Genomic DNA, 24,739 nt, shown 5'->3' with positions numbered 1-24,739 from the left:
CCGCAGTCGCGCCGGCAAAACCACGTGTCGTAGGCGAAACGCAACAGCCGTGTTACAAAACATAACTTGAGAGGCTTTCATGGCGATATGATTTATCTGTCTGTCCCACAGCATTTGTTCTGAAAAATCCGCTCCCAGTGACTGAAAAGAGTAGAATTTCTATAATTTCTCCCTTGTACGAGAAGTTAACAGTAAGGTCATTTCTTTTATTGTTTCTGAGAAAACAGACTGCTTTAAATTTGTCAGCATTAATATTCAACACATTTGGGTCGCACCATGCTTCAAGATATTTAGAAAGGTACTCGTCTGTACTGCCAAGTTATCGGGGTGCTGCGTGCGTCGGTCCAATTACCCCTTAAGTCGTAGCTTTTTGTCGACAGAAGCGAGCTCCCTGATGGTGTCAGCAAACGCGTGCCAGGAGTCGAGGGGCCCATCGAAGCGGTATCACAGTTTGGCGCTCCGATCCAAGGCGGTCGCGACGACGTGCCGGATTCGGTCCTCACTCGAGATGTACGCCACGCAAGAGTTCTTTACCTTGTTAAATAAGTCATGTGGCGACTGTACGTCACGGAATCCTTCGAACCTCGGCACAGTTGCTGGCATCGTCACCGTCGTCGAACGCATCCCGGCGGTGAAGGAAGGAAGCCGCCATGTTTGCTTCGGTGGTCGGAGCAGATGAGGCCTCGGAGGTTGAATTCGGCGCACTGGCAAGCACTCCCACTCCATCGGCGACCTGTTGGTTTGCCGCAGAAGAACCTGCACGAGACTTCGTATCTCTACCTCTGAAATTCCCTTGTCGAATATTTCTGAGCGCCCAAGACTGTCAGAATGATTACATAGTTTTCAACTACGTCTTTTGTCATCGCACGTATAGTTAGAGCTCCGTTGTCGGCCTCTATAACTTTTTGTAAGGCTCTAATAATAAGGGTGTTACCAGTGCGACAAGAAAAAACCTTTAAGGGTGTAAATATTTTTACATTGCGGCGTGCCACATAAACTGGCAGTTGTTGCTCCGTGCCCATTCATTCGTAATTGCAAGCACTGATCGGGCTCCGCGGGTTAGGTTTTCGCAAATATACAAATTCTTCCGATGTTCTTTCAGCGCTTTCTTTCTCATGAGCAACTCATCTCTCTGACTTTGTCTTTCAAACCGAAGAATCATTGCTGGCACTCTGCCTCCATTAGCCGGAAGCCTACGACATCCTTCAATGTCACAGTTGCCAATCTCAGATACTTGAATTAATATAGCCACTTCGTTAACCTTACACAGCACGTCTTCGTGCTCGTTGTAAGGGAGGCCATGAAGCTGTAAATTTTTTTTCTGCTTCGTACTTCGTGTTCATTGAGGTCGGCGTTCAGCTGTTTCAGCTTATGTTTATAGTACGCGCATTCGACTCTTTCAGCTCATTTGCGTAGATCAGCAAGTTCTTTGCCCTGACTATCAAGACGCTTCATTATGTTGTCATAGTGATCCGACACAGTCAGTACCGACTGTTCAATGTGGCTCACCTGCTGCCTCAGCGGCAAGTCAAGTTTTTTTCTCAGCTCGACAAATGCAGCAGCAATATTTAGATCTTCAAGGCTGGAGGCTGTGCTCGGTGTGCCGCTGCGCTAAGCACTAGTTTTACATGTAGAGCAGACGAATGCCTTGCGGGAAGCAGCAGTTTTTGTTTTTGCAGAATTGTCTGTTATACCTGAGCATATCTCAAAGTGATAGGAATAGTTACACTGTTTGCATTTTAACACGCTATCAGCGGGCTCTATAGACTTGCTAGATCTATAGGCTGGCCATGGTTCTCCAGTGACCCTCGACTGTCTCAGACGGCTGAGGCTCCACACGGCCGGTTACAGCGGCCTCGGCGGTCGGCAAAAACTTCAGTGCGATCTCGATCACGCCCTCGCCCTGCTGCCGGTATTGCAGTGCTCACACGGCCTGCTACAGGGTCCGGCTGTACATCGAGGACTGCGCGTCGTGGGACGACTTGTAGTTGGGCATGTGCATGGTATGCTTCGCGGAGTAACCGAAAATCGACGCTTCGCAAAAAAGATTTGGCTGGATCTCCATTACTCTAAATGTAGGTTACACAAAGAATTGCCCAGTTTCGCCCGACGGGTGAGTTGTTGACAGCGATATCAAGCTTTATCGTACAGCTCCTGAACTCCTCGGGCACTGTTATAACTGCACGCAGGTGTGACATGTTGGCGCTATCCAGCACGCGAGGAAACTGCGGCTTGGCAGAGCGAACAGCGCGCCAGCGTGATTGCAGGTGTCGCAACTTGGTGGAGCACGACATGAGTGTGTAAGGAACTCAAGCGTTATTTTAACAGATGACTCTTTGCCCTAGAAAGAGGGGAGGGAAAATAAAAAAGGGGGGGATAAAAACTATAGTAGCGGCCCTGTAATCTGGCTTCGGGTGTCAAGTGCCACAGTGACTTCAATGTGCACCAGACGTCAGCCTGAGCGGCCGCCTTGATCCGGTCATTCAGACTCCTGACGGTGTTCCCTCTGTGCTTCTTTCTTATTTTTTCGAGGCCGGGGCATTCCCACAGTAAGTGGTGCAGACTGGGGCGCGCTCCCATGTTGCATGTCTTATATGTGCGGTAGATCGTGGAACGTACTTCGATCCGTTGAAGCGGACCCTCCTCGGCGCTATCTCTTGTGTTCCGTGTTCACCTAGGCTGTGTTCCGTGTTCATCCATCAGGCTAGGGCAACATACGGGAGGGCTGCTCTCGTTCTTGCTTTGTGGGTTAGGATATGAGCCTCGCGAAGAAGCCCCTCAGGGAGATGGTGGGTATTGTGTTGCACCTTTGCCCGAAACTCCCTTTCAGCGCTGTAATCTGCCTTGCTTTCGTAAACCTTCCAATTCCATGAGCTTTGGCGCAATAGAGATATCGACCGTTGTAGCAGATGAGCGGGAGTGCAGCAGCTCGCTCGCCGCGTTGTGGGCCGGGCCGTCGCCGACACTGCCCGCGTGCCCCGGGACCCAGTCGACGCGCACCTTAGATCCGTGCGACGGATTAAAATGCCACGCCGCTTGTCTTGTATGGTGCTCCCAATAAAGTACCGATACGTCGAGTTTTCAAAAGCGATTTCAGGACCTCCGGGCAGTCAATAAAAATAAAAATTCTTATTGTCTGGCCGTTTTATGAGTCATCACGGTTCATCAGCTTCGTTTTCTGCAAGGCCACCAAAATGGCGTGAAACTCCACTGTCTCAGTTGGCGGCTCCTCTTGGTGTCGGAACACCACAGCCTCGCACCTGTTGCCACAAGAGAACGCCCCTACTGAAAGGCGGGACTGCGTGGTCAGGCCTGATGGCTTCTCAAGATAAGGTGAGGACCCCTGCCGAGGAAGCTGACAGCAAATCTACTCTCACCGCTACAGCTAGGGATCGACTCACTCAACCGCGCACTCATTCACGTCGAGCTCGAGACTGCTGAGCAGAGAGCAGCACAAGCCGCAGCTCACCGCCGACGCCGGGCAGACATTTCGGCTCGTAGTCGTGAAAACGTGGACAAGAGGTTTCGCCGAAACGATCTCGCACAGCAGCCTTCTTACACCGCTTACTACAAAATCCGAAGGTGGCGCTTTTGTAGCTAAAGCTGTGGCTGTGGTTCACGTTTTACACCAGGCATGTTTACTTTTTTCCTATTTCTATATGATTTCATGAAAAATTGGTTTCCTGTAGAATATATCTTTGTTTTCTGTCCTCTACACACACAAAAAAGTCACAGATAAACGTAGAAAATCAGTGAGTTAGCGAGTAGATTACACAGTGAGTGAATTAGTAAGTGGAGAATTAGTGGATGCCAGAATGGACCAGTGAGTGAGTGAGTGAGTGAGTGAGTGAGTGAGTGAGTGAGTGAGTGAGTGAGTGAGTGAGTGAGTGAGTGAGTGAGTGAGTGAGTGAGTGAGTGAGTGAGTGAGTGAGTGAACGCTTACCGTGTGACTAAGAGAATAACGGAATGAGTGAGGAAGCATAATGTGCTTCTGTAGGCCGGTTGTTTTATGTCACTGTCTCAACGCAATGGCAAAAGCCATGCCTTAAATTCAAGGACGCTTAATGTGAACTTTAATTTCTGAAGCACACGCAGTTTTCTTTGAATCTTCCAGTGCAGTATCCACCTTTCTGGGCCTTCTTCTCTTTGCAGTACTTTGAGCATTCATTGGACCCAAATGGGCAGCCGAAACTTTTACCTGCGGCAGTAATAAGAATGAAAGGATGTGAAAGAGATATTATTATCGTATTGTTAAGACGCACATACACAAACACATACAAACGCACGCACTGATCTCTAAAGGATATACGTTGTCTTTGTAGGAAGGCAATCCGCACGGACCGAGGAACTCCCAGAGGCGGGAGTTACAACGCCAGACGTAGCTGAGACTTGATCCTGTCAGACAAGCAAGTGCTGCACTTCTAAACCACACTAGCAGTCTTATATTGCTGAACTGCATGTGCGCAAAGAGTAACGTGTGTCCGGTAAAAACATGTTGCTCCCCCTTTAGCACGACGATGCTGTATGTGTAAGTCGCCATTACATTACGTTACGTCTTGAGAAGTATCATGAGCAAAAAAAAAATGAAACGTGAACAAGAAAAAAGGTCAGAACACCTGTTACGGGTAATTACACGGAAATGTGGCATGTAGTCGCTCTTTAGCCAGTTTCTAAGCATGAGGGTTTCACAAAAGTACGCCTTAGAGTCTGAATTAAACCGTTGTTAGAAATCCAGGGTGAACCTGGGATAGCTATTCTGGACACTGACAAATTCCGCCATATTGTCGACTTCGCCATCTTGTCAGCTCTGATTAGCCCAGAGTGCTGCTACGGCCTCTTGGACTGGCTCAAAGTATCGCCATTACAACAGTTGCCAATATTGCGGAAATAGGCAATGTCTAGAACAGCACCCCTCGAGACAAAACAACGCATTGGAGAAGTTTCAGAACTCCTGTTCTTAGTAAGTGATCAAAGGAACACTACAGAGAAAAATAAGTTGAGCTGTATTAGTAAATTCGCTTTGACAATACCAGAAAGACCAAGGTGCAACCACATGCACGCGATTTTCGAGCGACGGCGACGAGCCTTGGCCAGGATTTACCGTTGCGGAGGGCGATCCGTCGCGGTCGCCTTCGCCGGTTTTTGGCGAGCCAGAAAATTTTGTTCGCAGCCCAGTAGTCTGCGCGGCGTCTTCCGTGGGCGACAGCATGATTGCGCAACAACATGGCAGCAACCAGTCCGCCCGCTTTTATCTGAATGCGCTCTTGCAGCTTGCTCTCTGCCGTGACAGCAAAAAATAAATACTAAAATCAGCCATCGCTTCGTCTCATCTCCAGTTGAGGACAAAGTACCTGCGTTTTCTTGTCGTTATTATTGAGATTAGTAATTAGTTTTGACGCTGTTAGGCTTGAGACACCACCGAGAGCCGCAAATGTGTTTTCAGTTTTACTCACCAGATAGGGCGCCAAAGCATTTCACGCTGGCAGCATGGAACGGATTCCCACTGGGAATGATAGCATATTAAAAAAGCAAGATCTAATACACCTCGGTTAAAACATTGCCCTCGTGGTAAGTTTGCTGTTTCTGTACGGACGCTTAATTGTATTCGGACAACAACGTAAATTTGTTGTTAATGTTTTTCCGTGATGCTGCGTCCATGTGTAACTCCACGCCGCAACGTTACAGCGTGACAGGGTCTGCCTATCACGTCGCTTGAGTATCACGTGCTTGTGGTTAACACATTACCAGAAAGGACGCAAAGACGAAAGATAGGTGCTGACGCGACCTCGAAGTTTCTTCGAAACGTCGCCGGCACGTCAGGGAACTTGACAACGTCGCCAGGTTCCTAGTCAATTGTTCATCAGCAATGTGTACTACATTCTGTTCAAAAAGCGCCAGACTAAACTAGCAAGTTCCGAGAACTTTTGCAGCGTCACAACAGCCCGAATCAGTGACATTACATTGACGTAGCGACGCTGTAACCTCGGAGGAAAATTCAGAGCTTTATTTGGCATTGTTTTGCTTCTAATACTCAACCTCTCTGCACCTAATCAACAAAAGTAGAGTTTTGGGTGAATACCTAGTCGGTATAAGCCAGTTTATTGTCTTTCTTTAGTGTCTCTTTAACAGGCTGCTTCAGCGACGCTGTCAGCTTGAACGTTGCCCGCACTAAGCGAGAGTAGGGATAAGCTGGCAGCTGCTGTAACACGACACTATGGTGTAATAGTACCTGAATTACGGCAGGCTGCAGGGCTTGATGAAATTTATATAAATGAGACATTTTCAGCGCTTATAAAGAAAAAATGAACACCTTAGAAGACAAAAGAGACGACATGATGGAAAGAGGCGCCAAAACTTCCAGCGTCCTTCCTGTTTTTTCGTTCTCCAAGATGCTATCGCAACTTGCTACCAGGACGAAGGTACGTTCACGCCGCCATTTGCAAGCGCTCCTTGGGACTTCCCCGTTTATTGAAAGCCCAGTACGAGGTGGAAGTACCGCGGCGGTAGAGGGCCGATGAAGTGACACTGCACGCTTTTAGAGACAAATATTGAGTAGTTACATGGCAATTATAGGCTCTGAAGAGGAACAAGCACCGTAGTAGTGTCGGTGGGGCTGCGCTTCCGTTCTCGACATTTTAATTTGCCGGTTGGTAAATTTGCCTCGCGACGTACCGTACAGCAGGTTATCTGAGACTCTATGAATAACGGTGACAATAAAATCAAAGGTTTAGTTAAAGCAAAATAAAGGCTGGTAATTAAAATTCGACACTTACGGATGACCATGAAAGCGCGTGAACAGACAGTGGCACCTGCGGCGCAGCAAGGCCCCAGATAATCTGCGAGGAGCAACAGCAGCGCTGGTAACGCAACGGGAACTTCCTGATATGCATCACTTGTGACAACAAGAGCTGACTGAAAGTATTCTTGCATTTCGAGGGAAGTGCCTCGAGCTGCCAGTCGCGCGGCAATTTTGCGTGCATTGGCGGGCTTCTTTCTCGCTCGGAAAAACACTTTTATGTAGCGCGTATTGAGCAACAGAAAGCTGTATCGGGAGTTCTTTATGTTGCTCTACAATTTTCTTATTGACATTTTTCGTCTAACTATAATATTTGAGAAGTTGATTAATTACTTTGGACTAATAGTGTAATTAGGTAGAAGGCAAAAGACAACCTGAGTATCTTCAAGCGACGGCAAACAACATTACCTTGGTTTTGTCCAGCTACGTGGCATTTGCATATTTTAAAATCTTGGTGCATGATAGTTGGGACACTCTGTATAAGACAAGGCTTTGCTAATATAGGATTGGGGATAAGATAACGAATAGCTCTTCGAACCTTTGAATAGACAGTCGCCGGAGAACACTGAGTAATATTTTATGTGAAATCAATGGGTTCCGAAAAAAAGAAAAGAAAGGTTCAAGATACTGTATTTTGAGAGAAACAGAAAAAGATTTTTTTTGAAGATAACTACAACAAAATCATAAACCACATAGCTTGCATGCGTGCATTACAATGTTATTCGAGAATTACTTATTCAGATCTAACGTCATCCAAGCAAAGGCGGTGCGAATAGGCTGTCACAAACGGTCATCGCGAAACATACCGAGATCTTCAAGGCCATGCCGCCACGCACTATGCAGCACAATGCATGATCCATGATCCAGTGCAAACATGTCTGGTCAGGTTTTGGCTAAATTAGAATGCTGAAACTGGCCAATAAACGATGAACGCTCTAAGAAAAAGCACAAACGTTGTCGCAGGGGTAACAAAAAACGAAAAAAAAAATCTAATCAGTAGGGCCCTGCCAGGTTCGTATAAATCACTGGTCAGCGTTTAAACGCCTATAATGCAAGGACTCTGTGATAAATATGGCAGAAAACGGTGTGTAGTAGGATTGCTTCTAAAAAGTCCCATCTCCGTAATTTAGGAACGAGACAATGCTTGGTGATTTTTCAATATATAATAATGTATGTGAATTGACTAAGGTGACTGTTTTTGGGCATGTTGGTATAGGACATGAATGCATCTTTTTGCGCACAAGACAAGGACGAAGGAGAGGCTGAGACACACATATATATATATATTTGTGTCTATATATATATATATATATATATATATATATATATATATATATATATATATATATATATATATATATAGACACAAATATATACATATGTGTGTCTCAGCCTCTCCTTCGTCCTTATATATATATATATATATATATATATATATATATATATATATATATATGGTCCCTTGCTTCAAAATAAAAGAATGTTGTAAGTCTGCACTGATGTGTCTCAGCCTCCCCTTCGTCCTCGTCTTGTGCGCCAAAAGCTGCATTTTCATCAGAATTGAATAGAATTATGGGGCGTTATGTGTCAAAACTACGATTTGATTATGAGGCACACCGTAGTGGGGGGGGGGGGGGGGGGGGAGCTCCGAATCGATTTCGACCGCCAGGAAATCTTTAATGCGCCCCAATGCACGGGACAGGGGTGTTTCTGCATTTCGCCCCCGTCGAAATGCGGCCAAGGTCCATCTAAATAGGTCGTGAAGTTTGGAACGAAATGCGCGAGGGGATGGGGAGGTGCCAAATATTGAAACTAGAAAACCTGTGTAATTTTGAAAATTCGACAATGCCCAATTAGAACACCGTCATACGAGTAAATATTCTGTTTCAAATATTTTTGCGCTACTCAAACAACAAACGTTCATTTTTTTTCTATTTTACAATTTATCAATTCGTTCTTGGCGACCCCTACCAACCAGTGATTCTGGCGCAACAGACAGCTGACCTTGCGAGCCTATAGCTATTATGTCGTGCGTAATGGCGTTGCTCACTTGAACGCGGCGGTTTCGTCCGAGTTTTTCTTCATTTAATAGCATGTTTGTTTAAAGTGTCGCGTGCGCTTCGCTTCAGATATTGCGTGACCTAGCGCACGGAATTCACTGGCGAAAGGTGTGAGCGCAGCCTTTTTGCTGTCGTGTAAGGTCGCGCTGTGTCTCGTCGATGCGACAAATACGGAGCCCTCCGCGTAGAAACGTCACGTTATATTCGTTCACTCTCCGCCACACGGACTCTGAGTGTCCTGCAGTCAGCAAAATTAGTAGGCTCAATGTTTTATAAATGATAACGCGGTGCGATGTTGTCTGATAACATTTGGATATGGATACATGGTGTCGCACGGAATTGCGAATGATTCTGTGAAAAGGCTTCGCATATATTGCCATACATTACGACTGTGCGCTTGCCATAGTACTTTTCTTACATTGATGCATGTTTTGTTTGGTCAGTGATATTGGTTACGTTATTCTAGACGAATAAAAGGGAAGTTACTTTTGCAACCTCTCTGACCCTGTCACATATTTCCATCCAATTCGCTTACCTTCCTCAGGAACCTACAGGAGCAATTGACATCAATAACAGCATAAGGTCACGTTGAAACATTCGCGTCAAACAGCATAAGCCCTCGACGTCACTTCTAGGTGTAACGTTTTACTTGTATTTTTTACGCAAGTTTTCCCCACGACGTACAGATGGCGACGGCTGCCCGACACCGCCATTTTCTTGACACGTGGACTCCTATGGAAGCTTTTCTACCAGTTTATATACACCTTGATGCGGCCGCTGTGGCTGGAATTTGATCCCGCGACCTTGTGCATAGCAGCGTAACACCATAGTTGCTAAGCCACCGCGGCGGGTAATTATGTATGTGTATTTGGCAGTTTCTTCTGCAGCCCTTGCAATCATTTTGTTCACCGAAACTTTCTGTGTTCGCATCGACCCTTAGCTGGCTTACAATACTACGTGTTCAGAATATGTTCACACACATTAGATGCCATCCTTATTATTGCGATAAATTTCACGAAGTGGCAACCAGAAAGCTGGGCGCTCCTGTCTCACCTGAAATTATTAGAAGTGTAATGGTAAAGGCGATCATCTTCATGCTTGCCGCCAACACAGGTGCAGAAGAGAGCGAGTGTTCAGTAGGGAAGTGGCGCCTGCAATACAATCAAGAAAGGGTATCTGCACTGCTTCACCAGTGCGCAGCAATTACGCCAAATTGGGTGCACTAGATTTATGAACTCTGCTTGTGATACTGAGGTCGCAGTTTATATGGCAAGTCCGCTTCTTTAGCCACCTGCGCAAGGAACATGTCCACATAGAAAGTTACTGCAACAGGTTCAGGAATTAGGGTCATCAACAACCAGCGCTCCTAGTGGTTCAACGCTGGAAACGCAGGTTTCTAGGGGGAAACATTTTTTTTTCCTTTTCTTGTTTTTCTTTTCTTTTTTTGCGAATAACTTATCGCAGAGGCTATCTTTAACTAAATGACCGGAGGAAATAGGCTGTGCGGGTTCGTTATGCATAATCGGCCCTTTTCTTCTTTTAGGGCTGACAAAAAATTAAATTAGGGAGTTTTACGTGCCAAAACCAGGATCTGATTGTGAGGCACGCCGTAGCATGGGATTCCGATTCAGTTTTGACCACTCGTGTTCTTTAACCTGTACTTAAGCCTAGGTACACGAGCGCTTTTGCGTTTCGCTCCCGTCAAATGTGGCCACCGCGGCCGGGATCGAACCTGCGACGTCGAGCTTAGCAGCACAGCACCATAATTACCGCTGCAGATTTCGATGGCCGAAAATCCGCTTCAATATAAGCGCAAAACTTCAGGTATGGGAGTTAAGCAAACGCTTCCAAATCTGGGGGCATTCTTTCTGAGGGAAAAGCCATTTGCGAAGAAACGAAGGGGCCGACAGAAATGTTTCAGGGAATCTACGAAATTCAAAGGGGCTGAGAAACGCATATCGCGGTGTTAGTAAAAGAAAAGGAGGTGTTCGTCTTCACTGAAACAGTCACGAATAGCGAGAGTGTTGCCGGTGTCAACGAGACCTATTTTGTGAGCGGTAGTATGCCTCCTATAGTTACATATAGAGGCGTTTTGTATTGGTGGCATTCATAGAGTTACACTTGTCCACACAGCGAGGCAGTTAGACGATTAGTGATAGAGACATTAGTTAGACGATTAGTGATTAGAGACAGATTAGTGGTCAGAGTTCTCATTCTTATCACGCACGTGTTCGCTATTATTTTGTCATTGCCTGCGGCGCACTACGTTTGCTGCTCTAGCGGCTCATATCGTTTGGTGCTCGCACATTGGTCATGACATGATGCGAGCAGCAAACTCGAGAAAGCATCCGCCCTAACAGTAACATGCGAGAATTCATGGACAAGGAGTTAGGAACAACGGACGGCGCACCTTGAGAACCATTAGAAATCTCTATCACGCTCTTACCGAACGGAGACGGGCGACGATCTGGTGGTGGTGTCCTCCGGTCTCCTGCTCGCGGGTTATCTTGGCACAGTATGACCTGACACGAAGACGTCGTGTTCGTTGAAAAAAAAAAAAAAGTTGGGATAACTGCGGTGCCGCCTCTTCAAACCATTTGTCGCTTAGACGAGGCCGTCAAGCGCCCTCCCCACGCTGCCGCCTGTCCACTCTGACGGAGCTGAAAGGGAGCATAAGGGGTTGACGTCGACAGGCCCGGCTGACAAGCGCCATTGAAAAACTGGCGCCGCGTGCTTCAGAGCTTGGTCACGACGAAGTTGGAACGCGTGTAGGGCCGAAGTCATCGATTGAAAGGGAGCCGCGAAAATGCATTGAAGCGACCTCACTTGCATGGCGTTAAAATTGCGGCAATTCTGCTGCAAGCGTGAACGAAGCGTTTGTGCGCGTCAAGCGTGTGGAAATGTGGAAAAGTCAAGTTCCTAAACGCTACGCCTCGCTCTCCCTCGAACGCAGACTGAAGCGCTCAGCTCGAGTGATAGGTCGTCTTGGCGGTGACAGTTTTGTTTATTACCATGCACAGAACACGAGCGTGATCTCTTGCTAGGACGGTGAAGCTGAAGGGATGCGCTTTCGAAGGAAGGCGCCCGAGTGAGGTCGACGAGCGCAAGTAAAAGGCAGCTCTGAAATACGGGTGCTACATCTTGTTTCGCACTGTATTTTTAGTCTATAGGCGCGTGTCAGAGCAGGCTTGCCCGGCGGAGCACATCTAAGTTTATCTGTGTTTGCAAATGCTCCTTTCATGGAATACTGGTCTAGCTACGCAGGAGCAATATTTCTGCCGGGAACGCATGAGAAGAGGACTGCTCGTGCACGACCACACACAGAATTGATCGATGTTAGTTAATATATATCACAAATATGCATATATTCTGAAACACTCAAGCGGTGCATGAGGCTACAATGTTCTGATGATAATTTACCATCAGTTACTCTTTTGTCACAGAGCGCAAAATCATTATATTTTACTACATTCGCTGTAACGCCACGTCCACACTAAAGGGTTAGTTTTTATTATTATCATTATTTGCGGTACACATCGATACCGTCTCTCGAGCAGCTCCACTGCACTACACTACGCTCTCACGCTTACCTGCGATTCCCTGATTGCCGGCAAGGAGAAACATATTATTTGTATTTCCAAAATTTCGGACGCATGGATAAATATTCAGGTAATGTATACCTTTCACTTTCATGGCAGCAAAGAAAGAAGGAGCAAACGCGTAATGCCGTGACAAATAGCGCTTTTGCTATACATTTGTCGTCTTCTGTTTATCTGCGCACTTAACCCCCTCGCGCTGAATATTACTTCTACAAGTTGCCTCTTACCACACTGTAAGTTCACACCCATGGCAAGCAATTATCGCGCTGATTCTATGGAGAAATTTAGGACTGAGGAATCATTACAGGTACTGCGTACCTGTAATGATTTTAAAGATTTGAAATTGACATCAATGCCATTTACGTCGCCAACTAGTGTATGACATGGCCTCCTTATGCTAATAATTCTAAGCGCCCTGTGCTGCGCTGGAGGAGTTTTGCTGTTACGTACGACCAATGTTGTCTTTATATCACGCATGGCGCGGCGCCCCCACCACGTGTCCAAATGCATCCAAATGGAACCTTCTTTAAAAGGGACCCACGGCTCTTTTTAGCAGTGCGAGAAGATTCTCGAACGGAAAGTGCGAAGAACGAAGAGCGGGAAGCGGCTTCGGTGAAGCAAGAGCGCTCGTCTTCTTTGGCACGGCCGTTTCGGCGCGTGGCAGAAGGCACGCGCAGCCCGCGCGACCCTGTCTTGTGGCGGGCGCAGGGAGCCGAGATGGTGGATGGTAGCGTAGCGCTGTCTTCTCGCTCGCCTAGTGTCAAAGGTCGTATAATCTCAAGTTTAGGAGACGCGTTCAAGCGAGGGGCCCCGACTTCCCGTTGCCGCCGCTTTTGATAATGCCAGCGTTCGGATAGCGAGTGAAGCTCGCAGCCATCAAGGGAGATATGAACGTATTTACCTGTGCGTTCGGGACACCATGCTTTGCAATTTAGTAAGTACGCGAATGTTAACTGCAATTTATACTGCAGATAAAGCTACCGACCATACTCTGTGTTATTGTCTAATACTTTGCTATCGCTGTGAATGATTCACATTTAGGGCGAAAGTGGGGTTTTATTTATCAGTATTATCGCTATGGCGGATTTCGTAAAACCAATTTATGAAACACTATTTGGCCTCTCTTATAGCTGGCCATGTCAAAGCAAAGAAAGCTTTCTGGAGCAACGATTAAAAAATTAAAACGTCATAAAGAAGAAGAATCACAGCAATCACCTAGGTCTCGGAAATATTTTAACAATTTAGAGATGCCGGTTGTTGACCGTTATGCGGCTGGAAGTAGTACAAGTGGGTTGAGAGCGACTGGCTACAAAAGAGAAAGGGTTCCTTGAGGTCCAGGGCGAGCAGGCACTAGTCTGTTTTAAGGTAGTGAACTTGGATGACCTAGCCGAGTGATCTGAATGCGTTAATGGCTCTTTACGACAAAGAATTGTGCAACAAGTGATTCCGCGTCCCCCTGAGAACTTCATGTATCCCGTTCACGAAAGAAACCGACGCTTCACGCCTATGCACTTCGAACGTGTTATAAAATATGCCATGTCAGACAGACGCTGGTTACTGTACTCTGCAAAGGAAAGCAACGTTTTCTGTTCGTGCTGCAAGTTGCTTCGTGCAGCAAAGACAAGTCCTATCAGATCGCATGAATTCAATGAGTGGAGAAACCTATCCTGCCACCTATCCCAACAATAAAACTCTGAGCAGTACTTTCAGGCCCTGGGACAGTGGATCGAGCTCTCTGCGCGTCTATAACAGCAAGCGATGATTGATACTACGCATCAAAAACTATTGCCCGCAGAAAAAAAGAACATTGGCAGAATGTTTTGCAAATGTTTGTAGGTAGTCGTTAAGTTTCTCGGGCAACAGAATCTAGCTTTCGGGGGATCCATCAGTGGGTTGTCTGAAAAGGACAACGGCAACTTCTTGAAAGTAGTAGAAATGTTGGCAGATTTTGAACCATTCATTATGGAGAATATTTTCTGGGTTCAGAATGCGCAAATATGCGCCCACTGCTTGGATAACGTTACTCAGAATGATTTGATTAGTCTGCTTTCAATGAAAGTCACGAAACGGGTCTTGGAGTTGAGGAGAGCAGCCATATAACATTCTATTATAGTAGACTGCACTCCTGATGCTAGTCATGTGGAGCAGATGAGCACATTAATCGACTTTCAATTAGTCTTAACGGAGCAAGCAGCGGTAAAGCAAAAATAGAGGAGAGGTTCATTGAGTTTCTACCTGTGCGCGATTCCACTGGAGCTGGCCTATCAGATTTCTTTTAGAGCTGTAATGATTAGAAATTCCACTTTCACAAATTCACGGACAGGGATGTGACAACGTTTCCAACATGAAAGGCATGTACACCCCGGAGTTCAAAAAAGAATTCTGCATCTGAACAAATGACCTTGCTTTGTGCTGTCCTGACGCTGTGTGGTTCTTTTTTTTTCTGTTCAAAGATATACGTGTTCTTTTGATCATCAGTCCATCGTTGGGTTATTCTAAAAGGACACGCGAGGGGGGGGGGGGGGGGGGGGGGGGGCAACCTCACGGTGAAGCCTCTCTCAGAGACAAGGTGGTCCAGCAAAGTGGAGGCAGTCCGTCCTTCCTGACTCAGATTGATGGAATATACGACAATCTCGTAGGCATTTCAGGCAACCCAACTTCTGAAGTCATGCACGAGAAGGCATGAGGCCGCAGTGAAGAAGTTCAAATTTTTGTGCCGAGTGGTGATTTGGTTTAATGCACACACAAAAATATAGATGTATATATTTAGTTAATAAATCACTTTTGAACCCAAATTCCCCCTGCCGGGTGCTATTAATGCTCTAAAAAGCGCGCGCTGTTTAGGAAGGACCGATCTGATAAAGGCTTCCAAGAGGCAGTAGGAGAAACAATAACCTGGTATCGAAGCTGGAAATTGACCCTGTTTCTCCGAGTGCATCCTCTGTTCGTCTTAAGAAAAGTTCGAGGCAGTTTGCATAGGAAGGAAACGATCAGCCACTCGTTGACTTGGAGACGAAGTTCCGCATGGGCTTCTTCTCCTTCATTTTGCACGTGGCAATCAACTCTGTGACAGCTAAGTTTGAGCAAAAAGAGCACAGCAAGTACTTCCGGTCCTTATACGACAGCAAGGAACGGGATGTAGTTCCTCGAGAAACGCTCTTGTGGTCGCAGAACCTGGAAGGGCTTCAACTGATGAGAATCGGCTAATTGATATCATTAGATTATAACTTTGTAACGATCTCACAGGGCTCTTTCGGATCATTAATCGAGGCATGTTCGTCACGTCGTAAAATATGACATTGCTCCCAATGTCGCCATCGTAGTGCGCATCCTGTGAACTTTGTTAATCACAGTCACGTTCGGAGAAAGTAGCTTCTCAAAGCTAAAAATTATAAAAAGCTACCTCCGTTCCGGTATGTCCCGAGATAGACTAGTGGGCTTTGCAATGATATCACTAGAAAAGGACCAACTGAAATAGAGCTTCTACAAAAGACACTAGCACCCCAAGAAACGACAGTATACGTGGACGCAGCCACGTACGCCAGAGCAGCGGGGCAGAGCAACAGCAACGCGGTAGCAACGGTGATTGATTCGAACCTACGCGAGATCACCAGCGCATCACTACAAGGCTGTACGATAGTCGAGGCTGAAGAAGCGGCCGTCGCTCTAGCGGCAGCGGAGGGATATCGGTCTAAACGGTCTCTAACAATCCTTACAGACTCGCAAACAGCGTGCCGCAACTACCTACGTGGCAGAATAGGGCCCGGAGCGCTCCGCATACTCCGCTCCGGAGACCACATAACACAACGACAAACAAAAGAAGAACCAATTAGGCATACGATAGTATGGACGCCGGGACACACGGGAGTGGCAGGGAACCAAGAGGCGGACAGGATAGCTCGAGGGTACACTTATTACCGAGCATCCAACGTAGGCGACCTCGAGGAGACCGAACCTGTACCCCAAGACTATTCGGCGATGCTAAATTACTACAAGGGCTGCAGAAAGCGGTATCCACCACCGCACAACTCCCTTAGCAGAGAGGACTCTGTCGCGTGGAGGCAGCTACAAACGGGCTCGTACCCGAACCTAAACGTACTCAGCAAAATTTATCCCACACAATACAATGACAAATGCCCCTGGTGCCACGAAACACCCACGCTGTATCACATAACGTGGGCATGCCAGAAGATAGACGTGGTACCCGTTATACCAAACCCGAGTGCGGAGCAATGGGAGGGAGTGCTCTCCAGCGATCGCCAGGTCGACCAAGAAGGTCTGATTCGGCGAGCACAACTGGCAGCAGCATCCAGCGGAGCCCTGGACTAAGGGCAACCGACCGTTGTGCTAGAAGATGGACGATTCCATCTGAAGACCGCAGAAGACCAGCGAATCTAGAGCTGATAAAGTTTTTCACTCACTCACTCACTCACTCACTCACTCACTCACTCACTCACTCACTCACTCACTCACTCACTCACTCACTCCGAGACTGTGAAAGGCTTCGTTTCTGTGAAAGCCCGCAAAGTTCAGTTTCTTTGAACATCATTAAGCTCCTCCCCGAATTTAAACGCTCACACTGTCTCCTTATACACCTTTTTATCTGGCGAGGAGGGAAAGACGCGCGGCGAGCCTTTCACCCTCTCTGGCTTGTGATGGGCGGCGCGTGCTGCGGAATGATTTGGAAATGTTTTGGCTCGTTCTGCATGAAGTCTGCATGATGTCAGTTCACACAAGGGGAGAGAATAATCACTGTGTAGCCTTTCGGTCCAGCGCTAACTGCAGCATTCGGGAATTTCTTTTGGCTGCGCAAACGTGCGATATGCATCACCAGCCGTAGTGTGTGTGTACGTCTTGTGATCTATTTTGGCTGTATAGGTTTTCACTCGACAAAAAGAACCGGCGTCTGTGAATTGCCAGCGTGAATTGGAAAATTTTCTTACTATCTGATTGCTTGGTGTGGGAACTAAGGCCCAAACAATAAAACGTTCCTTTCCTTCGAGCGCTTCCTAACTTTACGTGAGGCCTCCTTACAGCGAAGGACCAATGGAGGAAGCAAGCGTGCTCTGAAAGCTCCCTTCACCCGTCCTCACGTAAGGAGCGGTTGCCGCATGCCTGTGTTCGAGATTGTCTCTTAAAAGCTTTACGCGAACACCATTATTCAATAAAAAATGTTGTATCGTCGCACAATCTTTAAATTGAAGAACTAATATAGAGAAGCGTGGACGCTTTCTTCTAGTTTTGTTTACTAAACTTTAATAAAGTAGCGCATTACAGTGCAAAACTTGATGTGCTCCATCAAAGTTGGCCCACCGGCGTCGTGCAACGCCTAGCAACGCTAGCCACGCTTTCATGCCGCACGCGTGACTGAAACGAACATGCCTGGCAAGACGTATACCGTGCTCGCGCTTCTTCGCAGGTGGGCGACAGCGCGCATGCGCAAGCAAAGGTCACGTGGTTAAGCAGTGAGGTGAAGCGCTCGTTCAGGGCCAGGAGCGGCGTAAGGACGCATGAAGGTAGCTTTGGAGCTACCTTATGCTGAGGAAGCACTAAGGAAGCCTTCACCGAGGGCCTCTCAGTAAGGAAGCTTTCAGAGTGACATAAGGTAGCCTCACCGCAATGAAGGCTTCCTTACTGAGGTAAGGAAGATTTCATTGTTTGGCCCTAAAACATAATAGTGCTCGTCTACGGCCAACTCAATGCAACCCCGATATGTGTGAGCGCCAATGTTCATAGAACATTTCCGTCAGCCACCGGCATCGTTCACAGGTATTTCAAGCCTAGTAGATTTGTAATCACTATGCTATGTCTGCGACCCACCGTGACTTTGGCGTTACGCTGCTATAAGCCTGAAGGTGTGGGATCAAATCCCGGCCACGGCGACCGCATTTCGATGGGGGCTAAATGCGAAAACCCCTAGTGTACTATGCATTAGGGGCACGTTCAAGAACCCCTTGTGGCCGAAATTAATGCGGAGTCTCCCACTACAGTGTGTCTCATAATAATACCGTGGTTTTGGCACAGAAAGCCCCCTAATATAATTTTCTTCATAGCTATGTCTATGTTAGCCTTCCGTATGACACCGATGGCTGCGTTTGATAAACCAGCATCAAACATATAAGGTTTGTGCTTCGGCGTTGTCTTTTTGCCCTGTAAAGCAGTAATACCCAAAGGGTATCGAATAAAAAGAACCCGACGGCTATTTGTGAGGACACAATTTCCGTAAGACGTGTGCATGAGTGCGTCGTAGAGGACGGGACGAAGAACAAAAAAAAACATATCGATTTTCATCCTCTTCATCAGCATCAGAACAACAAGAAAGCATGGACTAACGCCGAAATAAGACCTCGCACGGTCATTCCGCACGCTTTGGACCATGCGTTATATAGAACGAACACATCTATAAGCAAGCGTCTACTACTGCTTCGTGTTCTCGTGCTCAGCCCGTCGCTCACCGCTCGACAAGTGTGGTTCACACTGTACGGTATGCTGTTATTACTAACCAAGACTGTTTTATTCGTGGACCTGGTCAAACAAACGAGGTGCTCGCGCAACGTATCTGCATATAAGAATTTGGACGTTTGTAAAAGTAAGCAGCACAACTTATTCCGTAGCCGAACGGTACCCACGCTGTCAGGATCGTCATATATATGACGACCCTCACAGAGTCAGTACCGTTCAATGTTTTGTAACTATTAATTGCTGCTAAACCACTGCTTATAACTACGGTGAGAATGCTGCCGTAAGGTCACATTAGTGAAACAAATTTTCAGAAATATTCAACTGATCTCCGAGGCTGATTGCACAGGCTCAAACAGGCGCGCACACATCGCGCTGGGTGCTTCGTCCGCCTCAACGCCGCTGAAACTCCAGCCATGCTTTCTTAAATCACTTCAGTGGGCCTTAGAAAACCGTTTCCCACGTAGAAGACGCCACGCCAGACTCGCTGTGGTAATCGCGCGAGCGCGAAACAACCAGCAGAAACTGCCGCCTAGCGTATACCTGAAATACAACACGGAGCGCTACCCCAATGGCATCATGTCGACTGTCCGTAGATGGCGCCATTGCCTACGCAATGTGGCGGCGCTAATGAATAAAAAAAAAGTTCTGTACTAGTATACGCGTCAAACTTCGAGTCTGGCACTTTATCTATTTCGCCAAAGCGTGTAACGTCTTTACTGATTTGTGTAAGTTCATATATCGTTTTTTTTATATTCTTTGGGTTTGGTATTATGCGACGTTTGACCTTTCATGTTGATGTTTCACATTAATAGTGTTTTGTACGCAATTTCGTCAACGCTTCATGTTTTTTGATATTATTACTTTTGCGAAAGACGTCTATTATATAATGTTTCGTTGTTCCAAACCTATAAAGACTTTCTGTTATGTGCAAACTAGATTCCATTTTAGTTTTCAGCCACACCATCCTTTATATGGCTAAATGTTCATGGAATAACAAAATGATACCCAGAAGCCTGTTTACTAATGCTTCTCTGACAAAATCTAGTAATGTTTCAAAAAGTGACATTTCAATTTTTCATTATGCTAGCATAACTTTGGTACTAGAGTGGAGAGGGGCGCAGTAACTAGACTTTGCCTGGGGCACCGCCTCTGTATACAGCACACGTCTGTTTCCTACGTGCTGCATCTATTCCAATTCTAAACGTGTAACCGCAGTTCTCGCACTAACTGCTAATTCTTCTCACTATATCGGTGCAAGAAGAGAAAACATGCTTAGACTAGAGAAAGTTTTCCGCTAAACACACACACAGAAAGTGAGACAGTGCAAATGTCTTCATTTTTAGGGAGTTTCTCGTATCGGTCAGCGAGGATCGTCTACCGGCGTGTCAGTGTTGCACAAGCACAAGTGCTGGCGAAGTCCCACGCAAAAGAAGAACTCGTGTTCCATGCTTTTGCAGAACACAAAGCATTCGAACGGGTCGTGTGGGCATCCGTGCGAAGCGTCTGAAAACCAGCGGGGAAAGAACGATTAGGACGGAAATACTGAGGAACATACGATTTCAAAACTGTCATCAAATTTAAATATATTTCATTTATCCGAAACCACAATTTAATGTTTCACTATCTCAGCCGTTCCGTCGAAGCGGTACACAGGCTGAGTTTGGGTACTGCGCACACAGAGTGCTTTCTACATAGGAAATATCGAGCCGAAAATTTGGCCTACTCTTTCTCGGAATCAGAAGAAGTCATTGCGCATATTTCCCTGCAAAGCACTATTCAAGCTCCGGATTTAAAAAAAGAAATATTTAAAAAAAACAAGCGATAAATTGCGTGCTTTGTACAGGAGACCGATCTCATCGCAACAAGATATTGGTACTCTTATCAGCAACTGAACTGCAAATGCGTACAGTTAGCGCCTTAAAAGAAACCTTGCAAGTGTCACCAATCACTGAGAATTAGTAGTGTGGTGTTGTATGTTATGCAATAAGCGAAGCTTTCTTTGCCTACCCTCCCGAGTTTCGCGTGGCAGCTACTGGATCAGTTAGTATCTCGGCGCAAATATTTCTGAATATATAAGTAGGTATACGAAGCTCATATCTGTGAAGAATGCAACTACCAGCATAAGGGCTTATAAAAGCCCTGTATGCTGATCAATAAGATAGTGCCACTAAGTGCACCCTTGTTCTGCATAATAAAAAAAATTAATGACTACATAAAAAGTTCGGCAGCACGTTACACTCCTGAAACACGTGCAGGCGTAAGCCTGTTGCTCACGTGGTATTGCAGTAAGTTATACGATCGGAGGGGTCAGACGTCTTGCAAGACATAATCATCCGCAGTGTGAAGTAAATGTTTGGTGCTGTAGCTCGGTCTCCTCAACGACACATACGAGCACCTAATGCACTACCTAAAGATTCTTTCTTTCTTTCTATCTTTCTTTCTTTCTGTCTTTCTTTCTTTCTTTCTTTCTTTCTTTCTTTCTTTCTTTCTTTCTTTCTTTCTTTCTTTATTTCATATTCAGCAATTGCATCTTTGCTTAATGACTAACGGGGCATGAGCCATTCCTGATTATGATATTCTTACAGCGAAGCTGTCTGCGGCTAATCTGAAAAAATTGATGGCCGAGATGTTGGCAAAACGAAATCATGATGTGGGCCGATCCTGGTGATAGTGCAGAAAGGGTCCAAGGTCAATGGCACATACCCCTGTAGGATTGGGGACCTGTAACGCGACCTTTAACTACCCTTGTCACATGTGGAACCCAAAGAGGTCCCAGGCAGAAGAGTAAGAAGAGATGTTTTTGAAAAAAAATGTTTTGTACAGCTTTTTCAAAAGGGACTGTTAAAAAATTATCGGTGTCAAATGTCTGAACGCGCTAGTACCACTCCTCGCGCGTTCGTCGTCGTCTTCTTCCGCAGCTCCGTTGTGCACAAAATTATCATCAGCAATGGCTCGAGCGTCGTTGTCTTTCACAGATGGTTCCGTTGACGCTCATAAAGCGTAGAATTTCACTTCTATCATTGTAATAGGGAGGCCGCGCTTATGGGGGTGTGAGCTATTGCTTAAGGGGGTATGAGCCATTCACTGTCTTACGTGACGGATACATTTAGTAACGTAGGTGATACGCGAATGTATGTGCGCACCTTTATCACCACGATGATCAAAGATTATAAGACAATTAATACGTTCGTACCTTTGTTCAATATCCTGGGTCACCTCTGCGTCGTGCGCTAAACAGCTTCGCGGGTCATTCACCTTAGCAGAGTAGAATGGCACTTAGTTTTTTGCTTCACTGGGCTAGACGCCGCTTTTTACGGTTATGAGCCATTCCAATGAGTCACCTAAGGCTTTCGCTTTAAAATATTAATAAATTATGTTGGCTCATAGGTAACTCTAAAGCACGCTTACATTTTTAAGGAATGGGTTTGTGGGCGAAGAAAAACCAGACAGACGTCGGTGCCAGGTGTCCACAAATTATATTTTAACAAAGCCCGCTCAATCAGGCGGGAGCGGGACAAAGCACCGCTGTCCTTCGATCTTGCAACCGCCGATTCCTTGCTCGCGCACCATAAGCGTGCTGGACGTGTCGTCGTCGCCTTTCTTGGTCGGATCACTGTGGCACATAGTAGCGCTCTACAGGGCGTTATATTGTTGACGTTTACCTTTCCCCAACAAGTCATTTTGATAGCAAAAGACTAGAAGATATTATGGCTGCTAATCTTGGTCCTTGGATAAGAAGAGGGGACTTGTTCAACGCTCACCACCATATATGGGGGAGCTCCAGGATAAATTCGAGGGGCTGGTCACTAATATCATTTGCATCGGGTCACAACCTGTGTCTTCTAAATGACGGAAGCCCGACATTTCTGCGAGAAACAACGTACAGCAGCTGCCTTGACTTGACTTTGGTGTCACGTTGCCTGACTTCGAGCGTGCAGTGGTTCACTGATACTGAAACCCACGGAAGTGATCCTATTCCAACCTATGTGAGAATCGATGGTCTAGACGTCGCATTACCGGTTGTATCTCGCCAAATTGACTGGTCAGTCTTTCAAGATCATGTAGAAGACACATGCAAGAAACATATCGCACGCAAATTAGAAGACATAATTGCAGACGCAATGCAAGATTGCACGCGTTGCTTCACACATTCATCAAAGCGCACAGAGAATGACGTCGAGTTGGAAAGGCTTCGTGCACTACGTCGCCGAGCTGAAAGGAGGAACAGGCGCACGAAGTCGATTCTTTACCTCAGAGAAGCTCGGCGCATGCAAAAGAGGATAAAACGTCGAATGGATAAGCTAGCGGATCAAATATGGAAATGCGTTTGCGAGTCACTAGACCCCCGCAAGCCATTGTCCCGTGTGTGGCGTACCCTACGGGGTCTTTTCTCAAGTCCCCAGCAACGACGCCCTTTTAACGCCCTTGCTCTCTATCAAAACCGCCGTAAAATAGACTTGCGGAGGAATTTTGTGCGAAAGTCGCCGGTGGCACAGTTTTAGTCCCTTACATGACTTTAGGCGTCATCCCCGGTCCACGAGAAACAAGTATGGATGCTCCATTCTCTATGGAAGAGTTAGAAGCTGCTATGGCGCTCTGAAGGTGTTTGTGTTCGCCAGGGCCCGATGGCATAACATATGCTGCTTTGCGCCACCTAGGTCGAGAAGCACGAAGAGAACTCCTCAGCCTTTTTAATTGTTAATGGCAAGATGGTGTCGTCCTACAGAAACGCAGCCGTCTGGTACCGCTGCTAAAAGCAGGAAAGTCACCGCTCGAACTGGCATCGTATCGGCATATGTCACTTGCCAGCTGCGTCGGGAAGCTCATGGGACGTATGATTCTCATGCGTCTCGAATGGTGCCTTGAACACCACAAAATTTACCCTGACTCTATGGCGGGATTTCGACGAGGCAGTTCATCGACTGACAGTGTCATCGATCTAGTATCATCTGTAGAACAGCAAAAATCTTGGAAGCGATTATCCGTAGCACTCTTTCTTGACGTGAAAGGCGCTTACGACAACGTATCCCATCAAACCATTCTAGACGCACTTTTGACAGTTGAACTAGGAGGGCCAGTAAATCGATGGATCAGAAACTACTTGAGACAAAGGTCCTTGTTCGTATGTACAGAAAGTGGTCCGACTACCGACCACTCCACATGCCGAGGCATTCCCCAGGGCGGTGTTCTAAGCCATATTTTTTTCAAACTCGCGCTTCTTGGGCTGGCCGAATCCCTATCAGAAACAGTGAGTGTTTCAATCTACGCTGACGACATATGCATCTGGGCATCAGCGGTCACTCACCTGCAGGTTCGCACAAGGCTACAGAAAGCAGCAACACAGGCATCTGACTATCTTCGCACACAAGGCCTTACCACCTCAACAGAAAAATGTGCGTTAGTCGCTTTTACGCGAGAAGCGATGTCTCGTTAGCCAGCATATCTCCTACAAGAGAAATAATCAGTTTTTGGGTGTCATTGTTGACTGGGACCTCTATTGGAGCCCTCAGGTTGTCCACTTGAAGAAGAAGCTCACATATATTGTGCACGTCTACAAGTTCATCGCCGGCAAAACATGGGGATCGTCAGTGGGCTCCATGCTACAATTATATCGAGCACTTTTTATCGGATTCCTACGCTACAGCTCTTCCTTGCTTGCTAAAACATGCAAGTCAAATCTTCGAGAACTTCAGAGCGTGCAAGCACAGGCACTACGTGTTTACCTAGGCTTTCCACGGAGCGCCTCAGCAGCAGGAACCATTATAATGATTAAGACCATCCGATCACGACTTACATTAGCACCGACACGCTTAGGGCCCATG

The 24,739-nt window shown here is 46.5% G+C and overlaps 2 protein-coding genes across 6 annotated transcripts in view; one reads left to right on the top strand and one right to left on the bottom strand.

Annotated features, from left to right (window-relative positions):
• Nucleotides 1-24,739, top strand: part of spz4 (Spaetzle domain-containing protein 4) — a 146,356-nt gene that overhangs the window by 30,108 nt on the left and 91,509 nt on the right. The window contains exon 2 of one of the 2 annotated variants that reach the window (XM_075687214.1): nt 4,323-4,406. The gene's annotated coding sequence lies outside the window, so the exon portion shown is untranslated. Of the gene's footprint in view, nt 1-4,322; nt 4,529-24,739 lie in introns of those variants that run through there. The other variant, XM_075687221.1, reaches the window with a different exon arrangement.
• LOC142577774 (defensin-like) overlaps nt 3,995-24,739 on the bottom strand; it is a 38,372-nt gene continuing 17,627 nt past the window's right edge. For 2 of the 4 annotated variants that reach the window (XM_075687238.1, XM_075687242.1), the window contains exon 4: nt 20,235-20,420. In XM_075687238.1, the coding sequence (XP_075543353.1) occupies nt 20,278-20,420 (143 nt within the window). In that variant the 3' untranslated portion in view covers nt 20,235-20,277. Of the gene's footprint in view, nt 4,199-6,773; nt 6,837-9,909; nt 10,008-11,302; nt 11,466-20,234; nt 20,421-24,739 lie in introns of those variants that run through there. The other 2 variants (XM_075687230.1, XR_012827068.1) reach the window with 2 other exon arrangements.

Source organism: Dermacentor variabilis, chromosome 1, assembly GCF_050947875.1.
Source record: "Dermacentor variabilis isolate Ectoservices chromosome 1, ASM5094787v1, whole genome shotgun sequence".
Taxonomy (NCBI): domain Eukaryota; kingdom Metazoa; phylum Arthropoda; class Arachnida; order Ixodida; family Ixodidae; genus Dermacentor; species Dermacentor variabilis.
The sequence above is the reverse complement of the archived record's forward strand: the minus strand, read 5'-3'. Positions and strand labels throughout refer to the sequence as shown.